This window comes from Taudactylus pleione, unplaced genomic scaffold (genome assembly GCF_031769625.1).
Source record: "Taudactylus pleione unplaced genomic scaffold, aTauple2 ptg000175l, whole genome shotgun sequence".
Taxonomy (NCBI): domain Eukaryota; kingdom Metazoa; phylum Chordata; class Amphibia; order Anura; family Myobatrachidae; genus Taudactylus; species Taudactylus pleione.
The window spans coordinates 194556-219999 of record NW_028284577.1 but is presented as its reverse complement, the minus strand read 5'-3'; the positions used below and the strand labels follow the sequence as shown (position 1 = coordinate 219999).

Below are 25444 nucleotides of genomic sequence, written 5' to 3'. Positions count from 1 at the left end.
CCCAGCGTCCATTCGGGGGGGCCACACCGACACTAGGGGGGCCACACTGGCAGTGGGACATTATATATTTCATACAAACACACACCTACACATACTTATAGAAGCACCACACACACTGACAAACTCACCCTGCTGCAGAAGAGCCGGCTCCCAACACTGGATGAAGAATACAGCACTTCGGAAGGTGAGTAATCAAGGTAATTGGAAGCTTCCAATTGCTTAATTAGTCCTAAGGTGGGTTGCTGCCGGGTTGCCAGAGCAAGTCCCTCTGATTTTTCCTAAAATTAACGTTTTTGGAAAAAAATCAGGTGCGTGAAAAAAAAACTTCCCGGCACACACAAAAAAATCAAAACACGCACCTAATTGAATAGCAAAAAACCTGCACCTGCGAGAAAAACATCGCAGGTGCCGTTTTTTTTTTTTTTATATATATTCTTGCACCCAATTGAATATGCCCCTATGTGTGTATCCATCAGCAAGTGCAGGCTAAATATGTCACGTGTAACATCTTTATATCGTTTGTGAAAATTATATATAATATTAATAAAATATAATTTTTTTAAAAATGTTTTTCTTCATAATAAATGTGGCCGGGTCTCAGTCCTGATGCCAGTAGTATAGACCATTTGTGTATCGACCGAATTACTCTGTTGACCTTCTTTACCTGCCGACCTTCTTACTAGTCAACCTTTAGTCCCTGTCGACCTATTGCCTGTCTGACATTGTCTACTTTTTTACTGTAGACCTAATGATCCACACCCAGCTGCTGCGGCCCGTACCCTCTCTGTGGCTGTGGCAGCACTGTGGTTTTACCCCAGGTGCGCAGCCTCGGGGTACTGTACTGAAGCACCGCAGTCCAGGACTATCTCCTGCGACAACGGGGGACCTGGTGATTAGAGCCACTGCAGCTGGGGCCTGGTCCCGGGCTGCAGGGTTGGACGCTGACCGCTGGAGACCGAGAGCATATAGCTCCCAGCACTTGAGGGCGCCAGGAAGCCGCTGCAGTTGGACAACCTGTAGGGCTATGAGTGGCCGGCTACTGTGGGCCGGGAGCGCTCCCAGTACTTCAGGGCAGTGTAGCGGGCCAAGCGCCACGCAGCCGGCCAGCTTCGGTAGCTGCGGGCACTCAATAGGGATGTGGAGCCACGCTGGGGACCGGGAGCCTAGCTCCTCGGACCCCCAGCGCTGTGAACAGGCAGCCGGGCTGAGTGCCGCACACAGCGGTACCGGGCTAGCGGGCTCCCGGTGCGGTGCAAGTTAACCCCCTATGCCTCAGTGGTAGGGTAAGTTAAAGCTGCTAGGGCATGGTCCCAGGCTGCAGAGCGGAGAGCCCCTTGCTGGGTACTGAGAGTGTCCCAGCAGTACAGGGCTGGTTTAGTAAAGCTGAGTGCAGGGCACAGAGTAAAAGCATGCCAGCACATATGTACTAATAAATAAAATGTATTTAAAGTGGTATGTGCAGCACTGAGCCAGGAAAGCAGGTCCCTGTGCTGCAGTGTGTAAAGGCCTGATGTCGTGCTCAGGCACAAAAGTGTGTGTGTAATATATGTCCATGTCCCTGGGAGCACTTATTTATAAATATTGTCCAGTGGTGATCCCCACTTTTTCAAAGACCGTTATATCTCCTTTCATAAGGTGTAGGTTTCTTAATAAATGTGTGTGTGTGTGTGTGTGTGTGTGTGTGTACATTTTTAAAGCAAAGTGCCACTTACCTTTGTTTCCCCCGGAAGTCCCAGGGCTCTGTGTGGGTTGTGCTATCCCCCAGCCCCCTTCCAGGGACACAGGCAGCCTCATGCCTGAGAGTGGTATGAGGAGGTGCATAGAGAGCTGGCTAATGCAGCCAGCTTTTTTTTTTTTAGGGAGTTCCAAAAAGTTTCCCCTCTGTGGCCAGGAAACCCTACCCGGTGACCCTGCTTGCCCACCTCTGGAGCTCAGATTCAGGCAGTGGTGGCAGGCTTGGTCCCTTAGCAGATTCCTGGAAGTCCGTTTTGGAGGGAACAATCTGTTCATCCCAGACAGAACGGAGCCAGAGGCGTCGCTGAGCTCAGGCACAGGGGAGTGACCTCTCCCCACTGTCCATAGTGGACAATGTTAAACGTGCATGTGACCAGCACATGCGCTTAAATTGATTTGTTGAAAACCGCAGGGCGGGCTTACCCCAGGTGGTAATGAGTATTGGAGTGGCATAAAAGAAGGGCATGTGAGCCCTGTGTGTGTATCTTTGTCAACATCAAGACTGCTGTAACATCTCTGTGTGCTGTACCCCCTTGAAGCACAGAGGAAGGGTCTTTTGACAATTGAGCAATAAACATCTTTGCTTATATGACTGCATCTGAATCCTGCGACCAACAGAATTGCGCAAAACGCTATTCAGTTCTCCGGCTGCTCTAGATTGAACCCAGGTGCCTTCACGCCCTCTGCCAGCTACCGTGCAGAGCCTGGTCCATTGCGAGGGATCAGGAGGAATCAGCCGTTGCGAGGGATCAGGAGGAATCAGCTGACACCAATCAGGAGGTGCGGCCGCAGCTAGTTGACGCATACACAGCAGAAGCGTTTCCAGGTGCCGGCAGTAGGAGCCTGGGTGTTCATAAGCTGTTTCTAAACGCGGATTGAAGGAGTTTGGTGGTGGAAACGTCGTTATATGCCCACTGCGCAGTGGGTGGAGTCAGTGACAGAAGGTCACTGATGGTAAGCGGGAATTCCTGATGCCTCAAGACCCAGTGGGGATGAAACCCAATTTGTGATCGGGAGTGGTGGTTGAGGCCATCCGGTCACAGTACAAGTGATTGAAAACTTTCTGTATCAGTGGTGGATGTCACCCGGTGTATATTACGTTATGTTATATCGGCACTTCTCTCAGTCTAAGTCACCGCTTTGGTGATTAATTGTCACACTCACATGTCTTCAATGCAGAGGTGCTAGTGGGTGAGAAGGAGGACTCCGTGAAATTTGGTCTCCAGAAAAATGGCTGCTGCTGGTATATATCTGTAGTAAAGACACCTGAAACATGGCAAAGCTTTATGTAGGCTATTCCCCCTCGTAAATAAGCAAAGCAGGAGTTGTGCTTTTTATTTCTTCATCATTCATCACCACTCTCAGCAACTGACTCAGGAGACAGACAGGTACTATATGAGATGGTAGTCTCTGTTCTAGGTATATCTCATGTATTCTGTTTGTCTGCGTCCCGCGTGCGTGCAGGCAGAACGGGTCCTGCGTGATTGCGCTCAGAGCGGCAGCAGACTGTCAGTGATTGCCAGTCTGCTGTAGTTTTGGGGCGGGTAGGGGGCAATGACGGCCTCCGTTTTCCACAATGGAAAAAGCGTTTTGCCTCCATTGGGGTGGAGGGGAGAGGCCAGGATCTCCGTCAGCAGATGGAAATTTAAAGCCTCCTTTGGGCATCTGCGATGGCCAGGCTGCGTGTCCCCATAGTCTCTCATCCAGCCAAGGATCACACATAGCACAGAGTATGCTGCCGTCTATGGCCGCTCAGCAAGTAATGCCAGAGAACAGACCCGTGGCGGTAAAGCAAAGGCATGAGAGTATCCCTACAGGCATTGCCTCAGGATCCTGACACTGTGTCATCATCATCATCACACTCTGATACTCAGAGGTCCGGTTCTTACTCAGTGAGGAAGACCACCAATCCTCCGTGGATGTCCCCCTCTGGTGAGAGCGGTTAGATCTGTCCTGACTATAGAGAAGGAGGAGGTACCGCCTAAGTCTAATGGCCCGTACACATGGCGCGATCAGACAACAATCATATATCATTGTCTGATCGTCCTGCATGTGCTGGATATTCGATATCAAACATCCAGCAACCCTCAAACGACGTAACGACCAGCGATCCGGGTACCTATAGTAAACAGGACCTGTTCGATATCGACCAGGTTGGCCTGCATGCAGGGGCTACGGTCGATATCGTGCCCGCGCATCGACAATCGTTTGGTCGTTGGAGGGGTTGGAAAAAAAAAGGACGATATAAACTATTAATATCGTTATTGTTTAGATTGTCCTTTTTAATCTGACCGTGTATATGCACCATAAGACTCCGGTCTTTAGGCGTCAGAAGGTGGCAAAAGATTATTTCCCTCAGTCTGATCAACTGACGGATCTCGTGTCTGAAGCATGGGGTACTCCAGATAGGCGTTTCCATGCTACTAAGAATTTAACTTCTCAGTACCCATTCTCACCTGGTGAATGTAACAAACGGGAAGTTTCTCCAACAGTAGATGCTCATGTGACAGGATTGATCAGAGCTCTACGTTACCTATTCCTTCCACATCCCCACTCAAGGATGTTACGGATAGAAACCTTTTTAAAACTATTTGAATTTTTTTTTTCATTATCTGGAGCCATTACCAGGCCGGCTATAGCCGTATGTTAGGTTTACAGGGAAAAGCTGGGAGACCTGAGCACAGGTGGGTTGGAACTGATCCGAAATGTATATCAATTTATATGTAATAATGCTATAGTTATCCACAATTGGAGAGGAAATTACTATTATGAACAAACAATAGTCACTCATGTGAGGTGCTCCCCTGAGAGTCCATGTGTTAATGTTAAGAAGACAAAAGAAGAAAATGAACTCTCATCTTTGCTGGGGGCACTCTTACACAAAATATTAAAATATAACTTTTATTATGTATGTTAAAATGAACTTAACAACAAACAAACAACGTACAACTCATTAAAGATATCAAACGATGATACAGTGACAGTGGCGTAACTACTGCCCCCGCGGTGGTTTGGAGGCGCTGGGTAGCTTGGGGGCGACGGGGGCAGTAGTAGTAACTACGGAGGGTGCAGGGGGTGCGGTCGCACCCCCTGCACCCTCCATCTGCCGGGCACCCGCTGAGTGTGTTACCAGCGGGTGCCCGGCTCCTATTCAAACCCCCGGCGGCAGCCGGAGGACGGAGCTCCCTCCGTCTTCCGGGTCCCACAGGGCACTATGGGAGTGACATAATGACGTCACTCCCATAGTGCCGAGGAGCGGACGGCAGCAGCACTGGAGCGGGGATAAAGGTAAGTGTTTGTGTTTTTTTTTTCCTTTTGTGTGTGTGTGTAACTACAGGGGGCTAACTACTAGAAGGGGCACTACTACAGGGGGCATTGCAAAAGGGGCACTACTACAGGGGGCATTGCAAAAGGGGCACTACTACAGGGGGCATTGCAAAAGGGGCACTACTACAGGGGGCATTGCAAAAGGGGCACTACTACAGGGGGCATTGCATTTTGGGGCACTAATTTGATACACAGTTTACAGGTTATAAACTATGTTCCCAATAATCTGGTTCTACACGGACATAAAAACTGTGCAACCTGTCTTGAGCTGAGGTGACGGACTGGCAGGAGCAGAAAGGAGGGTTGGTGAAGTAGATCTGTCAGGGTGGGATGTAATGGGAATTACTGTTTGGCATAATGTGTATTTGGCATTACTGTGTGCACAATGCTATTAGGGGCATTACAGTGTGGCATAATGTGAAATAGGGGCCCTACAGCATGGCATAAATTTGTTATAAGTGCTTTACTGTATGTCATTATGTGTTATATGTGGCATTATTGTGTGGGATGTGTAAGGGGCATTGCTGTGTGGCATAATGTGTTGTAAGGGGCATTCCGGTGTGGCACACTGTGTTATAAGTGGCATTACTTAGTGTGTCATAATGTGTCATAATGTGTCATAATGTGTAAGGCACGTTGATGTATCATGTAACCACACACCTTAAACGTAGTCTTTGGGTGTGTTTCAGTGAAAATATGAACAATAAATAGTATGATATTACTGAGCGTTAATACTCAGTAGTATAGGCAGCAGTCATGTTCAAGTAAATAGGCAACTCTCTGTATATAATCCGTAGTAAGAAAATATATAATACCTGGTAATTGCTTACATAGAGTTACCTAGTATAGTCTTCTAATAGACCAATATGTAGTGTCCTTAGCGCTCACTACTTCTTATCTCCAACATATAGTGATCACATCCACCAATGGTACAGTATGTATTGCCGCCCATCAATACCGGCAATAAGTCAATACAAAAAATAGTTCCGCTGAACATACTGTGGTATAGGTTAGTAGTACAGGTAATTGGTATGTCTGCTAAACGATATCAGCCTATAGCCACATAAACAATTTATATACCAATTATAGGGGATCAATAGATGGTATTGAAAAAGATGCAGAAAGGTTGGTCTAATGTATCAAAGTATCATGTAATAGTTACGTTGGTTGCTATACAAAAATAATTATTGCCTATATATAGAGAAAAATTGCTTTTGCCAAATATATGGTAGTGTGTAGAGGTATCGGCAAAAAAAAAAAAAAATAAAGCTCCTCCATTACAGATATATCAAGAAGGCAGCTGCTGCTCTTTGTGACAAGTATTTATACAGGGAGTGAGCGTACCCTCTGATCATCCTAGGGTGTGACATGTATTTATACAGAGAGTGAGCGTACCCTCTGATCGTCCTAGGGTGTGACATGTATTTATACAGAGAGTGAGCGTACCCTCTGATCATCCTAGGGTGTGACATGTATTTATAGAGGGAGTGAGCGTACCCTCTGACCGTCCTAGGGTGTGACATGTATTTATACGCAGAGTGAGCGTACGCTCTGATCGTCCTAGGGTGTGACATGCATTTGTACGCAGAGTGAGCGTACCCTCTGATCGTCCTAGGGTGTGACATGTATTTATACGCAGAGTGAGCGTACCCTCTGATCGTCCTAGGGTGTGACATGTATTTATACAGGGAGTGAGCGTACCCTCTGATCGTCCTAGGCTGTGACATGTATTTATACAGAGAGTGAGCGTACCCTCTGATCGTCCTAGGGTGTGACATGCATTTATACAGAGAGTGAGCGTACCCTCTGATCGGCCTAGGGTGTGACATGCATTTATACAGAGAGTGAGCGTACCCTCTGATCGGCCTAGGGTGTGACATGCATTTATACAGAGAGTGAGCGTACCCTCTGATCGGCCTAGGGTGTGACATGCATTTATACAGAGAGTGAGCGTACCCTCTGACCGTCCTAGGGTGTGACATGCATTTATACAGAGAGTGAGCGTACCCTCTGACCGTCCTAGGGTCTGACATGTATTTATACAGAGAGTGAGCGTACTCCCTGACCGTCCTAGGGTGTGACATGCATTTTATACAGAGAGTGAGCGTACCCTCTGACCGTCCTAGGGTGTGACATGCATTTTATACAGAGAGTGAGCGTACCCTCTGGTCGTCCTAGGGTGTGACATGCATTTATACAGAGAGTGAGCGTACCCCCTGACCGTCCTAGGGTGTGACATGCATTTATACAGAGAGTGAGCGTACTCCCTGACCGTCCTAGGGTGTGAATAAGTTTATACAGAGAGTGAGCGTACCCCCTGACCGTCCTAGGGTGTGACATGCATTTATACAGAGAGTGAGCGTACCCTCTGACCGTCCTAGGGTGTGACATGCATTTATACAGAGAGTGAGCGTACCCCCTGACCGTCCTAGGGTGTGACATGCATTTTATACAGAGAGTGAGCGTACCCTCTGACCGTCCTAGGGTGTGAATACGTTTATAGGGCATCTGCTTTTGTGACGTAGATAGAGGTGAAATCTGTTGAATCAGCGCAGGGATCTCCTAAATCACCGACCCAATGAGAGTACCCAAAGAAATAAAGAAAGTGTAGAATGTAGTTTAGAGAAGCAAAGTATGAATAAAGGGAAATAATGTCATAATCGTGCAGTGGTGTGTGCTGAAAAGCATTGATGGGGGGTGAGCCTGGGTGTCCAAGGCTATGGAAGAATGGACGATATCTCTGGAAGATGGTATACCAGATACTACAAGAGGACAGCTGTCTAATCTCTGCCAAATGCGAGAAGCAGCTGCGTATGTTGGAGAAGCGGTTATTGATGCAGGTATTCTGACTTCTAGGGTGTCGGCAACATTGGCTGCTGCTTGGAGAGCCATTTGGCTGAGAACCTGGAAGACGCGGATACAGGGTCCAAGAAGCTCTTGAATCCTTGCCTTTGCTGGGAAGGTACTATTTGGATCGGAATTGCATTAACATAATGACTACTTTGACAGCATCTAAATCTGCTGGGTTGCCATCTACGACTACCCCTAAGCAAAGGCAGTCGTTATTTAGGTCCATTCACCCACAAGGAAGGGCAAAGGGAAAGTCTTTCTCCAGACAGGATAATTCCTGCTAGAAACCGCAGACCAAGAAATCTTGGTCAGTCAGATGTCCAGCCTCCAAGCCGGGTGGTAAGCCCGCTACCAGATGGGGTGGGCCTCCCCCTGGGGGATATCAGGGTAAGAGGCCGACTTCTCCAGTTTTCTTACGCCTGGCATCAGACAACTACGGATGCTCGGGTTCGAGAAGTGGTCCCCCATGGATACGCCCCATGTTCCTGAGGCATCCCCCTCAGAAGTTTTTTTTTTTTTTTTTTGTACAACTCTTCCTTCAGACCCAGGCTATTTGTGCCCTCCTGAGGTCGGGGGTTATAATTTCGGTTCCTGTAACGCAACAAGGAAAGGGTTATTATTCAAATTTATTTGATTCTGAAAAAAAAATGTCTCATCGCCCTATTCTTAATCTGAGTTTTCTCAACCAATTAATCCATGTGCCCAAGTTCTGTATAGAAACCCTACGGACAATTATGCTGGCAATGGAGCCTGGAGATTTCATGATTTCCCTGGTCATACGAGATCGGTATCTGCATGTACGTATTGCAGGATCTTACCAAAGGTTTCTGAGGTGCGCTGTGGTCAGCAACATTACCAGTTTCAGGCTCTGCCCTTCGGTCTATCCACAGCCCCTCGGGTGTTCACCAAGCTAATGGCAGTCATGCCGGCTCATCTCAGATGACAAGGAGTCTTTATACGACCATACTTGGACGACCTCCTGATATTGGCGCAATCTCCGGAGGTTTTACAACACCATCTCCAAATGACCATTGCCTGTCTACAAGAGCACAGCTGGATAATCAATTGGAAAAAGTATTTTCTTTCTTCAACTCAGCAGATGGTACATTTGGGGTTGCTGCTGGATTCCCTGAGGCAAAGGATTCTTCTACCAGTGGACAAGATTGCTGCCCTACAATTACGGGTTTCAGGTCCATGCAACGATGGATTCTGTCTCATTGGGATGGTCAGTATCATCTAATAGTCTCAAACGATCCGCATCTTGCCAGAGGTTCGTCTCTCCCTCGCATGGTGGCTGCAGACTGCAAGGGTTGCCCTTGAGAGATCCCAGATTGGGCGCTCCTCACCATGGATACAAGTCTGCGAGGATGGGGCGTGGTGACAAGTCATCATACCTTTCAGGGAAGATGGACAATTTGGGAAAGTCACTTGCCCATAAATAATTTGGATCTTCGTGCAGACCTGTCTAGATTCAGTCCGACAGTGCAACCACTGTGGCCTACATCAACCATCGGGGAGGCACACTAAGTCTGGCAGCCATGAGGGAAGTGGCGAGCATTCTGGTTTGGCCAGAATGCCATCTTCCAGCAATCTCTGCAATATTCATCCCAGGTGTACTCAAGTGGAAAGCAGACTTTCTAAGTCGTCAGGACATACACAGTGGAGAATGGGCTCTTCATCTGGACGTCTTTCAGCTCCTGGTAGACAAGTGGGGACTACCAGATGTAGACCTCATAGCATCACGTCGCAACCACAAGGTCCCCAGGTACGGGTCCAAAACAAGGGACCCCTCAGCTACCTTCGTAGACGCTCTGACGGGACATCAGGTCGGCATACCGGTTTCCTCCAATCTCCCTCTTCCCAAAGTCATCAGAAAATTCAAGCAAGAAGGTGGCAGGATGATACTAATAGCTCCGGCCTGGCCCAGGAGACATTGGTTCACCGATCTGACATGTCTATCCATAGACAGTCCACTTCCTCTACAGCTGGATTTGCTAGTGCAGGGTCCCTGCGGATCTACCTTGGCGGGCTTTGACGGCATGGCTCTTGAGTCTTCTGTCTTAAAGGCCAAGGGGTTTTCTGCCTCTGTGATCCAGATTATGTTTATGGCAAGAAAGCCTACTTCGGTCCGCATTTATCACTGGATTTGGCAATAGATTTTTCTTAGGGTCATATTTTCTGTGGGAACACCTAATGTTTTCAGGGTCTCCCGAGTTCTTGCTTTTCTGCAGGCTGGACTAGACCTCGGTCTTTGCCTGGCTACTTTCGAGAGTTCAGGTTTCTGCATTCTCAGTTTGTTTCCAGCACAGAATCACTCTCCTGCCGGTTGTTAAAAAATTTTTGCAGGGTGTTCTCCACCTTCAGCCACCTTATGTCCCTCCGGTGGCACTGTGGGATTTATCCTTGGTTCTCAGGCACTGCAGGCTCCCCCCTTTGAACCCTTGGACACAATGGACCTCAAATGGTTGACAGCGAAGACACTTTTTCTACTCGCTATCTCCTCCGCTCGCAGAGTTTCTGATTTGGCAGCACTGTCATGTCGCTCACCATTTTTGATATTTCACCAAAATAGAGCGGTCCACCGTACAAAGGCGGGTTATCTTCCAAAAGTGGTATCCCGTTTTTATATGAATGAAGAAATTGCAGTCCCCAGCCATTCAGTCTTCTGGCCTTTCGGTAGGTGAAGCTTCACTGGATGTGGTTCTAGCTCTTCGTATCTACGTGGATCGTACCAACTCCATCAGGAAATCAGATGCATTTTTTTGTGTGCTCTGGCTTTCATAAGCGAGGCTGGCCCTCTGGCTCGGTGGCTACATATGACTATTTCTCATGTGTACAGTATATCTCTCTGTTCCGAACACTGTAACTGTCCATTCTGCTCGGTCTGTGGGACCATCGTGGGAGGTTAGACAATGGCGCCTCTGCAGAACAGTTGTGCAAGGCAGCGACTTGGTCTTTGGTCCACACTTACATCAAATTCTATGCATTTGATACTTTTGCCTCCCAGGATGCTTCCTTTGGGGCGGCGGTTTCTCCTCTTTGCTCAGGAGCGTCACCACCCTTAAGGGAACTACTTTAGGACATCACCATGGTATCCCTGTGGACCCTATGAAACCTGAAGGAAAAAATAGAGTTATGGTAGACTTACCTTTTTTGTTAACTTTTTCTTCAAGGTTCGTAGGGTCCACAGGGCACCCACCCTGACTCACCAGGCCTCAGTTGGGGGTCTGTTTTTTGTATCACTGATTCACTCTTCGTGTTTTGAGAGTGTTTCTTGTGTACATTGTACTTCCTTCTCCATTTTCCGTCTCTTGCCGTTAGGCCTGTTTACAAACTGACTGTCTGTGGCTGGGGGCGGGGTATATAGGTAGGAGGTCCTTTGCATGCTGGGAGCTGGAAAACTGTAGCTGTTTGGTGCAATGTATAACTCCAACTACATAACACATGGTATCCCTGTGGACCCTATGAACCTCAGAAGAAAGAGTTAACAAAGGTAAGTCCACCATTAATTCTCTGTCTCATGATGGCATATGGTTTGTGTTGCAGTTGAGGAGGTTTGATGTACTCGGTATCCATAAGAGCAGTATCACCGCACTAGCCTGGAGCCCCAACGGGATGAAATTATTTTCCGGGGACGACAGAGGAAAGATTGTCCTGGCTGATCTGGACTTTGACAAGGTGCATGCTGACAATTGCTGGTGTTAGTGACATCATGGCTGTTCCCACACCCCAAATTCACCTGCATCTCACCCCCCCCCCCCCACCCCCTTCCCCACTGCTAACACTCACTATACATTTGCCTTTATGTAGGGTACTTGCAACCCCAGCCTTATACTGGAGGAGCTGTCCTCAATTGTTCAGTTGGACTACAGCCACAAGGTTCTGCTTGTATCGACCACTCAGAGATGTCTGCTCTTCTACACGGAGGAAAAGTCTGTGAAGCAAGTTGGAAATCAGCCCAGAAAATCGTAAGCATCACCTTTCCCTTCAACCCTGTTATGAACGGTTCTAATATTGAGTTTAAGGAGAGCAAAATCTAATGTTAGTACACTGGCAGAAATATTTCAAGTGTATTTATTAAATGTAAGCAGCAATTTTGTTGGATAAAGCAGCCAGGGAACACTTGTCATCATTAAAAATACAGCCTATCCAGTCACTAGGAACCAGTCACCTCACTGAGAATGCAGCCTATCCAGTCACTAGGAGCCAGTGACCTCACTGAGAATGCAGCCTATCCAGTCACTAGGAGCCAGTGACCTCACTGAGAGTGCAGCCTATCCAGTCACTAGGAACCAGTGACATCACTGAGAATGCAGCCTATCCAGTCACTAGGAACCAGTGACATCACTGAGAATGCAGCCTATCCAGTCACTAGGAGCCAGTGACATCACTGAGAATGCAGCCTATCCATTTTATTAAATGTAAGCAGCAATTTTGTTGGATAAAGCAGCCAGGGAACCCTTGTCGTCATTAAAAATACAGCCTATCCAGTCACTAGGAGCCAGTGACATCACTGAGAGTGCAGCCTATCCAGTTACTAGGAACCACTGAGAGTGTTGGATAAATAAAATATCCTAGTACAAGAAAAAAAAATCTGTATGTGTGTGTGTGTGTGTGTGTGTGTGTGTGTGTATATATATATATATATATATATATATATAATATATAATGACGAAAAGAACAGCGGCACTCAGGGTCTTGGAAAAAATATCAAACTGGTGTATTTAGAAAATATCACGACATAAGTCCAACGTTTCAGAGCCCATAGCCCCTTTGTCAAGGTGAGTGACAAAGGGGCTACGGGCTCCGAAACGTTGGACTTATGTCGTGATATTTTCTAAATACACCAGTTTGATATTTTTTCCAAGACCCTGAGTGCCGCTGTTCATTTCGTTGTCTGGATCGTCTTCACAGAGGGCACCTGGGCTAAATTGCATTGATAGCAGGAGTGCCGGGCCGTTTCTACTTTCTATCTATCTATCTATCTATCTATCTATCTATATATCTATCTATCTATCGAGAGAGATATATATCTATATCTCTATCTATCTATCTATCTCTTTCCTCCACTAGGGGACACTGGAGGTGCTTACGCTGGGGTATAGAGGCGTGGATAACTGGAGCCGGCACTTAAGTGTGAAGCTCCTCCCCCTCTATGCCCCATCAGCCCTCAGTTTAGAAAATGTGCCTCATGGAGCTGGTCACAATCTGCTGTGATCCAGCAGTACATATATGTTTATTTTCTTTTATTTAGGTTTATTTATTTTGTACACTTTTTACACTATATTAGGTACCCTTCGCCACCTCTCTAAAGGTGGGGTCCGGGTACCTGGCGACCTGTCCTTATAGGAGGCAGGAAGGGAGTGCTTATACTAAAAGCACTGACAGCTCCTTACTGCCACAGCACATTCTCAACAAGGAAGAGAGAAGTGCTGAAGCTGCAGACAGACTCCATCGGGGACCACGCAGTGAGTAACCACCTGCGCATCCCCCGGCTCCCAGTCCCGCCGCTGCCCAGCGGTTTTATATAATTAGAATGCTGGGCAGCTAATGCAGAGCACTATGCTCTCCCTCTCCCACCTCCCGCTGGTAAGCGCGGCACCCGGCTCAGCCTGGTGCGGGGCAGCTGATAAAGGCTACAGTAGCGCGGGGCAGGGGAAAAGTGCGCTACAAGCGCGACCAGGCACCTGCTCTCCCTCCTTCCGCCCGGCTCTCCCTCTCCCCGCTGTTACACGCGGGGCAGAGAGGCGGTAAGCGGTCCGCTGTACACGCGGTGTGGCGCGCGGGGGGGAGGTTAATGGCCACAGAAGCCATCTTGTAAAGCCCTTTAGGGCATAAAGAAGGGGGGGTGGAGCTTAAAGGCAGCGTGGGTCTCTCTCCTCTACGCGGCAAGCGGCTGTATACAGCAGGGCTGCCGCTCTTCATTACACAGCAGCTCATACTGCATCTCTATATAGGAGATTGCAGTGTAAGACACAGAAGGCTGGATTACTCTGCTGCCATTCCTGTGCTGCAGGATAACATCCCCTGATTACATCCCTGGTAAAGAGGCTGTAAGTAACTGGGGTGTAAGTGCAGGGGAATCTGATCTGTGAGAGGGGGGTTTCTCCTCCTCTGTGTCCCACAGCCTTCTTGTTTTTATTTGTCTGTGTCTTTTCTGTTCTATGCTGTGTTTCTCTGAGTGACTGTGTGTACCATGGGCCTGATTCAGAGCTGCACGCTCTGACCATAGCGCTCGCTCTGAATCAGGGCCCTCCTACCTTTTTTTTTGGAGCGTCCACCCACAGTATAGCGAGCGTCCATGATGATGGTCGCGATGGTCTTGACCATCGGGCTTGCGACGGAGACCCTGCGGTAGGGTCTTGCTGCCGCAAGCCCTGGAGTGATTTTGGCTCTATCAGAGCCAAAATCACTCCCACTGACATCACTAGTACCAGGTTTGGATTCTGGTACTTCCAGAGCAGAATTTAGGTCTATTAGCAGAACACATCCGTGAGTCTGCAGTTTACTTGGGAGAAGCTTCAAAGGATATTAGTCAGATTAGTGCTCGCATATCTGCATCTGCTATTTCAGGACGCCGAGCTCTGTGGTTGTGCGCTTGGCAGGCGGACGCAGAGTCCCAGCGTGCGGTTGAGGGTTTACCATTCACGGGTGACATGCTTTTTGGCCCGGAATTGGACAAATGGATATCCCAAGCCACGGGGCGGTAAGTTCTCTTTCCTCCCGTCTACTGCTCCAGATCCCAGAAGACCTTATACTGGACCTTCGTTTCATTCCTTTTGAGCCCCTCATTCCTTTCATGGTAGAGTCAGAGGTGCTCCTACGCAACCGAGAGGAGGTAGAGGTCGTCCACACACGTTTGCTCGTAGACCAGAGTATAAACCAGCTGAGAAACAGGTGGCATGACTGTTTTCCGTCCCACCTGGGGTCTCCAGCGGTGGGAGCCCACTTGCAAGAATTTCAAGTTCTACAGGAGGCTATCAGGTCTCTAGTAGTGTCATCTGTGTTAGTTCCGGTTCCGGAGCATCAGCGAGGTATGGGGTTTTACTCAAGCCTGTTTGTAGTGCCCAGACCGGAGGGTGCGGTCATGGCCATCTTGAACCTCAAGTCCTTAAACCTGTATCTAAAGATGTATCGTTTCAAAATGGAATCTCTGCAGTCCGTTGTTGCGAGCTTGGAACCAGGGGAGTTCCTATTATCCCTGGATATCAGGGATACTTATCTCCATTTTCCCATGGGAACCACACCAAGCTTTTCTGCATTTTGCCATATTGAAAGATCATATCCTCGGCTCCCCGCATATGCAACAAACTCATAGCAGTCATGATCGCTCTCCTTCGGTCATCAGGAGTGAACATAATCCATTATTTGGACAATCTGTTGCTCAAGGCTCCATCAGTATCTCTTCTATCAGATCAATCACAAAGGTTAGTTCAGCTGGTCCTCAGACCAAAGAAGGTGTCAATGCTTCTTTGTCTGCGTCTCTTAGGAAAGATGGTAGCTGCTTTCGAGGCACTACAGTTCGGCTGGTTTCACTCCAGGGGTCAGGGTCTCATCTGCTTCTACAACGACAGATCCGTCTGAGGCTGGTTACCAGAGTGGCCTTCTCTGGTGGACGCAATCCACCAATCTTTTAACGGGCCGGAGATTCGGAGTGTGGAACTGGATCATCGTAACTATGGATGCCAGCCTCCGCGGATGGAGAGCAGTAGTCCTCGATTACCACTTTCAGGTTCAAGGGTCCCCTCTAGAACGGAAGTGGGCCATAAAGGCGTTGAAACTCAGAGCGAACAATGCTCTGAGAGGCAACAGAGTTTCTAAAGGGCTCATCCGGTAAGAGTTCAGTCCGACAGCGCGACGGCAGTCGTTTTCATCAACGGCCTGAGTCGCATGGCTATGCGAGAAGTAACTGAGATCGTCCGGTGGGCCGAGAACCAGTAAGTAATCCTGTCTGCGGTATTCATCCCGGGTGTGGACAACTGGGAAGCAGATTACCTAAGTCGACAGGATGTCCAGAATGGAAGCATCATCCAGACGTGTTCAGCGTGCTGATACGTCGATGGGGATGTCCTCAGGTGAACCTCATGGCGTCACGACTGAATTGTCAGCTCCCAGTATACGTGTCAAGAACTCGAGATCCGCAGGCGGAAGCAGTAGCCGCTCTGACAAGTCAGTGGATCTACGACTTTGTTTATCTTTTTCCTCCGATTCCGCGTCTTCCTTGTCTTCTAAAAAGGGAATAAACAAGAGACAGCCTCTGTAATTCTTGTGGCTCAGAACTGGCCTCGGAGAAGTTGGTTCTCGGACCTTCGGTCCCTATTGACAGAAGATCCGTGGTCCTTTCCTATGCGCCCGGATCCTCTACAGCAGGGTTATTTTTCTAGCACACCCAAACTTAGCGCAACTGCGTTTAACGGGGTGGCTCTTTAAACTGATATCCTAAGACGCAGTGGCATCCCAGACGCGGTTATTCCCACCATGATACGGGCCAGGAAGCCAGTTTCGGCTGCGCATGATCATCGCTTCTGGCGTGCTTATATCTCATGGTGTTTGGTCGGGGTCTTCCGTCTAGGACTTTTCGTTTATTCACGGTTTCTGCTTTTCCTTTAGACACGTCTGGATTCTGACCTTCGTCTAGGAACCTTAAAGGTGCAAGTCTCTGACCTTTCCATTTTCTTTTCAAAGGAAATTGGCCTTCTTTCCTGAGATGCTGACATTCTGTAAGGGGTCTTGCGAACGCAGCACCCTTTCGTACCTCCAATAGCTCCCTGGGATCTAAACTTAGTGCTTCTGTTTCTTCAGTCGCCCATGTTTGAACCTTTGGAGGATGTTGATCTAAAGTTACCTGTTTCAAAGACTGTCCTCCTCCTGGCTCTTGCTTCGACTCGTAGAGTTTCAGAATGGGGGGCTATGTCTGATAAGCACCTTACCTTGCGTTTCATGCTGATAGGGTGTAATCCATGACGGTAGCCGCTTTACTTCCAAATATTGTGTCGGCTTTTCATATCTATCAGCCTATTGTGGTACCGTCGTTGGTGGAGGACTCTGGTGGTTCTTCTGCCTTGGATGTGGTTACGGCTCTCCGCACCTATGTTGCTAGGACAGCGTCCCTCCTTAAGTTTGAGTCTTTTTTTTTTTTTTGTCCTCTATGATGCTGTTCGGAGGGGTTGTCCATCGTCTAAGCAGACTTTGACACCTTGGATTCGGCTGACTATTCATCTGGCTTATGTTAGTGCCGACCATCTGCCTCCTTCGTCCATTTTGGCTCATTCCACATGTTCTGTGGGTGCGTCATGGGCGGCCGGTAGAGGAGCCTCCTCGTCACAATTGTGCCGTTTGGCCTCCTGGTCTTCAGTTCACAAGTTTGTCAAGTTTTACAAAGTGGATATGTTTCCTTCTTCGGCATCCCAGTTTGGCCGCCTAGTTCTGCAGGCGCCTCAGAGCGCTCCCGCTCGTGGGGAAAAAACTTTGGGGCGTCCCCAGCGTAAGCACCTCCAGTGTCCCCCTAGTGGATGAAAGAGAAAATGGGATTTTGGTACCTACCGGTAAATCCTTTTCTCTGATTCCACAGGGGACACTGGACGCCCACCTCTGCACTCTTTGCCTGCCTGTTCAGCTTGTTCCGTATGTTGTATGATACAGTTATTGTGTGTTCTTCTCTCCTTTTCTTACTCCGCTTGTTCTCCATCTCCTCTCGGTCTCCATTTTCTAAACTGAGGGCTGATGGGGCATAGAGGGGGAGGAGCTTCACACTTCTAAATTATTTAAAGTGCCGGCTCCAGTTATCCACGCCTCTATACCCCAGCGTAAGCACCTCCAGTGTCCCCTGTGGAATCAGAGAAAAGGATTTACCGACAGGTACCAAAATCCCATATATATATATATATATATAGGACATTGACAGAATTTTCATATTTTGGCCTCTATTCACCACCAAAATGGCTTTGAAATGAAACAAACAAGATGTGCTTTAACTGCAGACGTTCAGATTTAATTTGAGGGTAATTACATCCAAATCAGGTGAACGGTGTAGGAATTACAACGGTTTCTATATGTGCCTCCCACTTTTTAAGGGGCCAAAAGTAATGGGACAAACTAAACAATCCTAAATCTAACTTTCACTTTTTAATACTTTGTTGCAAATCCTTTGCAGGCAATTACAGCCTGAAGTCTGGAACGCATAGACATCACCAGACGCTGGGTTTCATCCCTGGTGATGCTCTGCCAGGCCTCTACTGCAAATGTCTTCAGTTCCTGCTTGTTCTTGGGGCATTTTCCCTTCAGTTTTGTCTTCATCAAGTGAAATGCATGCTCAATCGGAATCCGGTCAGGGGATTGACTTGGCCATTGCATAACATTCCACTTTTTAGCCTTAAACTCTTTGGTTGCTTTTGCAGTATGCTTCGGGTCATTGTCCATCTGCACTGTGAAGCGCCGTCCAATGAGTTCTGAAGCATTTGACTGAATATGAGCATATATTTCCCAAAACACTTCAGAATTAATTCTGCTGCTTTTGTCAGCAGTCACATCATCAATAAATACAAGGGAACCAGTTCCATTGGCAGCCATACATGCCCACGCCATGACACTACCACCACCATGCTTCACTGATGAGGTGGTATGTTTTGGATCTTGAGCAGTTCCTTTCCTTCTCCATACTCTTCTCTTCCCATTACTCTGGTACAAGTTGATCTTTGTCTCATCTGTCCATAGGATGTTGTTCCAGAACTGTAATGGCTTTTTTAGATATTGTTTGGCAAACTCTAATCTGGTCTTCCTGTTTTTGTGGCTCACCAATGGTTTACATCTTGTGGTGAACTCTCTATATTCACTCTTGTGAAATCTTCTCTTGATTGTTGACTTTGACACATATACACCTACCTCCTGGAGAGTGTTCTTGATTTGGCCAACTGTTGTGAAGGGGTTTTTCTTCACCAGGGAAATAATTCTTCTGTCTCCACCACAGTTGTTTTCCGTGGTCTTCCGGGTCTTTTGGTGTTGCTGAGCTCTCCGGTGCGTTCTTTCTTTTTAAGAATGTTCCAAACAGTTGATTTGGCCACACCTAATGTTTTTGCTATCTCTCTGATGGGTTTGTTTTGATTTTTCAGCCTAATGATGGCTTGCTTCACTGATAGTGACAGCTCTTTGGATCTCATATTGAGAGTCGACAGCAACTGATTCCAAATGCAAATGTCACACCTAGAATCAACTCCAGACCTTTTACCTACTTAATTGATAATAACGAGGGAATAGCCCACACCTGTCCATGAAATAGCTTTTGAGTTGATAGTCCCATTACTTTTGGCCCCTTAAAAAGTGGGAGGCACATATAGAAACCGTTGTAATTCCTACACTGTTCACCTGATTTGGATGTAATTACCCTCAAATTAAATCTGAAAGTCTGCAGTTAAAGCACATCTTGTTTGTTTAATTTCAAAGCCATTGTGGTGGTGAATAGAGGCCAAAATATGACAATTCTGTCAATGTCCCAATATTTATGCACCTGACTGTGTGTATATATAATATAATTATTTAAAAAAAATATATATTTATTTGTTGGTCTGGTACAAAATAAAAAATTACATTTAATGTGGCAAAGTGTTCCGGCACAAGTACATACATATTAAGATCGTTGAGAGTAAAATGTTGCAAAAGGGGAGATACGTTTCTATCTCCAAATGATAATAGGTGTAATAACGGATGGTAATCTCTAAATAAGAACTGCTGTAGCTCTAAATAATCTGATTTAAGGTATTGATAAATAGTTTGTTAATAATAGAGGTCATCCAGTGTGATAATTGAATGAACCATGCATGGAAACTAGAAGGGACTCTGCATAGAGAACAGCAAAGGAATTAGAGTAACTCTCCGAGAGATGGCAATAACCAAAGGTAACTTTGGTGCGGGGTCACATTGTGATTAATAGCGGAGATGTGCAGCCGCCCGCAAGCCTTAGATAGAATAACGCTGCGGATTGGCGGCCACCTCCGTGACTGAGTAGGACTGATCTCTTGGTAAGCAGCCCCTTACAGAAGGCCACAATGGAGAGGGAGACGTTATACCGGAAACCTGCGGAGTGATCGAGAACAATGCTGCGTAGTATGACCGCTTGTAAGTAATTTTTATTCCCTCACCCAGACATGGTGACATTAGTACACATGGGTGATCTGCTCAGTAGTATGTGATGTACGTCTGTCTGTGAACGAGGAGAGACCAGGATGTGACGCTTGCTAGGATGTGACTGGATACCTTTTATCACTCTTTGTATAACACTAATAATTTCCTGTCACTCTTTGTATAACACTAATAATGTCCCGTCACTCTTTCAGCAATGGCAGGTACGGAGCATGCTTTATACCTGGCCTCTGCAAGCAAAGCGACCTTCACTTGTTTGCATCCAGGCCGGGATTGCGTCTCTGGAAGGCTGACGCCCACGGATCTGTTCAGTCCACTTTCATATTAAAGGATGTGTTATCTCCTGGACTGGAACCCTTTGAGCTATATCCGCGGCTGGAAATGACAAACCAAGGAAACTATGTGCTGCCTGAGAAACACCTCGGTCTGTTGTCCTGCTTCCTGCACGAAGGCTGGGTGCTGAGCTGGGACGAGTACAGTATCTATATCATTGACACCGTCAAGCAGGTATCAGATCTGTAGGGTCTGTTCCAGTCTGGTCTTTATCTCATACCCAGTATTAGAATGGGCTTGGATACTTTTGAACCTACTTGATTTTGCAGATATTTTTTCTTAGCCGTTTTAAAACGGTGTAAGTGGTGTCCGTAACCACAGAGCAGATGTTTGATGGAAGGATTAAATACTGGTTGGATTTCTAGGCAACTCCTGTATGAGATTCCATCGAGGCCCTTTTGTTATTATGTTTGTATTTTTGTGTACTGTGCTACAGTTTTATGCTGCTTCATATGAGATGTAAGTTGTGGCTCACTTAAAGCATGTAGGACATATGTCATGGATTTAACTTTAAGATAAGTCAACCTTAAAGCTTTACATCATGGTACATGTGGCTGCTCGGTAAAACCATGTTACGTATCCCTAGTGTGGCTGCTCGGTAAGACCATGTTGCGAATCCCCTTTGTGGCTGCTCGGTAAGACCATGTTACGCATCCCCTTTGTGGCTGCTCGGTAAGACCATGTTACGCATCCCCTTTGTGGCTGCTCGGTAAGACCATGTTACGCATCCCCTTTGTGGCTGCTCGGTAAGACCATGTTACGTATCCCTAGTGTGGCTGCTCGGTAAGACCATGTTACGCATCCCCTTTGTGGATGCTCGGTAAGACCATGTTACGTATCCCTAGTGTGGATGCTCGGTAAGACCATGTTACGTATCCCTAGTGTGGCTGCTCGGTAAGACCATGTTACGTATCCCTAGTGTGGCTGCTCGGTAAGACCATGTTACGTATCCCTAGTGTGGCTGCTCGGTAAGACCATGTTACGTATCCCTAGTGTGGCTGCTCGGTAAGACCATGTTACGTATCCCCTTTGTGGCTGCTCGGTAAGACCATGTTACGCATCCCCTTTGTGGCTGCTCGGTAAGACCATGTTACGCATCCCCTTTGTGGCTGCTCGGTAAGACCATGTTACGTATCCCTAGTGTGGCTGCTCGGTAAGACCATGTTACGCATCCCCTTTGTGGATGCTCGGTAAGACCATGTTACGTATCCCTAGTGTGGATGCTCGGTAAGACCATGTTACGTATCCCTAGTGTGGCTGCTCGGTAAAACCCATGTTACGTATCCCTAGTGTGGCTGCTCGGTAAGACCATGTTACGTATCCCTAGTGTGGCTGCTCGGTAAGACCATGTTACGTATCCCTAGTGTGGCTGCTCGGTAAGACCATGTTACGTATCCCTAGTGTGACTGCTCGGTAAGACCATGTTACGTATCCCTAGTGTGGCTGCTCGGTAAGACCATGTTACGTATCCCTAGTGTGGCTGCTCGGTAAGACAATGTTACGTATCCCTAGTGTGGCTGCTCGGTAAAACCCATGTTACGTATCCCTAGTGTGGCTCCTTGTTAAAACCCATGTTACGTATCCCTAGTGTGGCTCCTTGGTAAGACCATATTGCCTTTCCCTAATGTGGCTGCTCGGTAAGACCATGTTAAATCCTCGTTTCAGGCTGTGATTGGAGGTCTAGAAAGCGCCGGGGATATTGTGTCGGTCTCCTGTGTGAACAATGAAATCTTTCTCCTGAAAGGGGACCGGGAAATCATCCGAATCTCAGACATGCCTGAAGGAGCTATATCTGGTTTGTGTATATATTTCTGGTTTAATAATCAGCATTTACTCCTGTTTGTGATTCTGAAATGTTGATCAGTTACTGAGTCCTGCAGTTCATTGACCTAAATATACATAATGTGTCCTGTGTATATATAATATATATATGACCCACGTTTAGTAGATCTTCTTTGTCCGATGTACTGACCTGGGACGCGCACGCCGTGACTCACTGCTGCACAGAGCTCTGCATTCTGCATGGTCCCTCTATAATTGTATCTGAGGTTTATGTTGTTGCCTAAGGTTTGTTTTATAAATGGCGCCTGAACGTTGATGCAGTAAAATCATATCAGCATTTGGCTTTCATCTAATAGCAGGACACTTTGTTTTGGATCAGCGCACAATTGCAATTCTCCCAGCACACATTAGGGAGCACCGCTCGGCTCTGCGCTGGGGAGCAGACTGGCAGCGGGGAGCGGCTTTACTTTTAGCAAGTGCTCTGTAAACTGTGAGCAGACAGGACAGTCTGGCCCTCTTATAGTCTACATTGCACTTTACGAATGAACAGAATTTGCTAATTCACTAGCGTGGAGCATAAATCTTCTAATAGGATTGACATGGCCTAAAGCAGATAAGAGCTGGGGTCACAGATATAGGCTAGGAGGGCCGATTGTTGCTGCTTATCACATTGCTTGGAGCTCATCTAAGAATGTGCTTCTCCGCCAAAAGCCGGTCAGTTTAATTTGACTCGTTCAGCGGAGAAAATCATTAGCAGGCGCAATCGCCAGCTGTAAGTACAGTCCCAGTTGGATAGGCTACGGGCTGGTGCCTTACACGTACGCCTGAAGACTTGGGGCCTTTTGCGACCCCTGCCAGTGCTTTAGGAGCTGTGACCATTACCACCAGTAATGCTGATAATACAGATGTATGCACAATTCTAAAATAAAGGATTATTATTCGAATAATCAACTCTCAAAAAAAACAACTCTCTCTAACCATTTAATACAAATTAAATAACTTTTTAATTCATTTAAATTTTTTTCTTTTTACTCTCCCTTGTGCTGGCTGGTCCGGGTCTGGTTCCCTCTGCATTAGGCCTCTTCACTTTGTATAATGACCCAATCCCCCGCCACCTCCGAGCAGCTGCACTATTTAAGGTCTGTTACAGATATAGGGAGCACCCCTGATAATGTGTCCTCTACACCCCTTTATCTGATTACAATAATCTCCTCCTGTAAAAAAAAAATCTTACTTTTGCAGTGCTTCAGAGTTGTGGCACTCCGGTGCCCATCATACGTCAGTGGGGGGCACCTTCCCCACCCAATATATCCCCACTGCTGCTCCGCAAATGTGGCCCTTTTTCTCCACAAAGCTATGTGCCCTGGTGAACCGCAGAGGGGACCGTTTTACCTTTCATAAATAGCATCCGTCATTTTCTTTTTTTTTTTTTTTTTTTTTCAAAATTTTATATGTAAACCAGGAACTGTGTAAAACTGACTACAAGATGAAATGGTGCATGGTTATAAAATAAACATTAATCACAACTAAATGTGTGGCTGCAGATTAAATAAGAAATCCTGCCTACCTGCAGGGCTGCTTTCCCTCCCTGCTGGGATTGCACAGGGAATGAAGTATTGCCACAGGGGTGTAATGGGGACCATTTAGCTGTCCTGGGTCTCCCAGTCACCAATGCGCTTCAACCATATCTGCTTATATAGAGTAACAGTCAGGCAGTTATATACAGAACTCTATATCCATTTATGCCTGATTATTTACATAATAAATCGGGTCCAGGTAAGGACATGAATGAATAGAGCCCTTTCATGCTGTCTGTTCAAGAGCACAGATAGAGTAAGGATTAATAGTCCCGGTGCTAGTATGGTTTCTGCATCTTGCTGTTATCTTGCTATTTCCGTGGCTCTCCCTATAATGTATAGTAATAGTGTTCTGCATCTCTCTGCTGTACTAGCTGTCCTGCATAGCCCTTTCCGGATGCCAGCAAAGCACTCTGAGCTACACAAGCACATGCAGAACGGGTCAGTGCCTGGTATCCCAACTGCCCAGCCCGTGAGGACCGAGAGGATCCAGCTGTACCCCCTGGAGGGTGAGGAAGGCGGCCCAAACCCAGGAGAGGAGGTCACAGCCAGGAGGAGCTCTCCCCCCGTAGAGCTGACCAGCACCACGGCCTCTATAGACAGCGGCTACAGCCTGACAGAGGCCGATCAGGAATCCCCTGGTGACGCGGCACGGGAGCCTCGCTCCTCCTCACAGAGGTTCAGCACCATCAGCAATGAGGACTTTGACCAGGAACTGGTGGTGAAGTCCATGAAAGTGAAGAAGAGGAGGAGGAGGAGGCCGGGTAATCTAATTACACTGTATCCATACTGAGCACACATCTGAGAATGTCATGTTCTCCTAGACCGCTAGGGAACTACAACTCACAGCGTTCACAGCCTAAAATTAATTTACATAATCAAGCATACACCAACAACCCGTACTTTATGCCATTGTCAAGCAGCCGGGAGGACTGGGACTTGTAGTTCCAAAGCTGCTGTAAGCATCTAACACTCACATTGGTCTGTTATAGAAGGCATCGGGCACTAGTTATTCAGCAATAAAACGTCTCTGCATAGTTACATTGTTTTCAGCTGCACTATAATGATTTATACCGCTATAAATGGGCTGATTCTGAGTCGCTCGCCGCGGCGGCTGCTTTAGCGTCTTTTGCCGTAGCTATGCTGTGACCGGTGACGCACGCAGGTGGGGTGGGGTGGGGGGAGGTCTGAGTGCCTAGAAACTCCCCTTGGTGGACTGAATTGTTTATTCTGAGACGTGGGCATCGTATCAGTCTCTGAAAAAAAGGATCTGCAGCTACAAAGAGCTCTGATCAACAGAACGTCCGGGGGCAGCTGCTTCACGTGCTCAGCTACAGCAGGGCCCGCCATCCTCGCACACCGTGGCCGCCAGTCTCAGCCCAGGGTGTGTGTGGTGTGTATGTGTGCCCCCCCTCCCTCCTGGTAAATCTGTGCATGTGCACCTGGACTATACGCTAATGAGACGCCCACTCTGTGGCTGCAGTCACACTCATCGGCAGGTCCATGGGCACTTGTACCCCATGCTAGGTGCACAGTCTCTGTCACAGTATGGCCTCCAATGTGCGTGATTAAGCGTCTGAGTTCATAACCACTCCCATAATGCACCTTTCAGATTGCAGATCTTCCTGCGTCTGTTTAGCCAGCGCAGCTCGTTTGGGCCTGCGCCTCTGTACGCAGACACTGCGTGATGCATGCGCCGTGCTATT

At 47.4% G+C, this 25444-nt stretch overlaps 1 protein-coding gene across 2 annotated transcripts in view; it reads left to right on the top strand.

Annotated features, from left to right (window-relative positions):
• TECPR2 (tectonin beta-propeller repeat containing 2) overlaps positions 1-25444 on the top strand; it is a 137684-nt gene that overhangs the window by 10618 nt on the left and 101622 nt on the right. For both annotated transcript variants that reach the window (XM_088475650.1, XM_088475651.1), the window contains exons 4-8: positions 11458-11589; positions 11722-11879; positions 20241-20553; positions 22045-22174; positions 24113-24502. In XM_088475650.1, the coding sequence (XP_088331776.1) occupies positions 11458-11589; positions 11722-11879; positions 20241-20553; positions 22045-22174; positions 24113-24502 (1123 nt within the window). The remainder of the gene's footprint in view (positions 1-11457; positions 11590-11721; positions 11880-20240; positions 20554-22044; positions 22175-24112; positions 24503-25444) is intronic.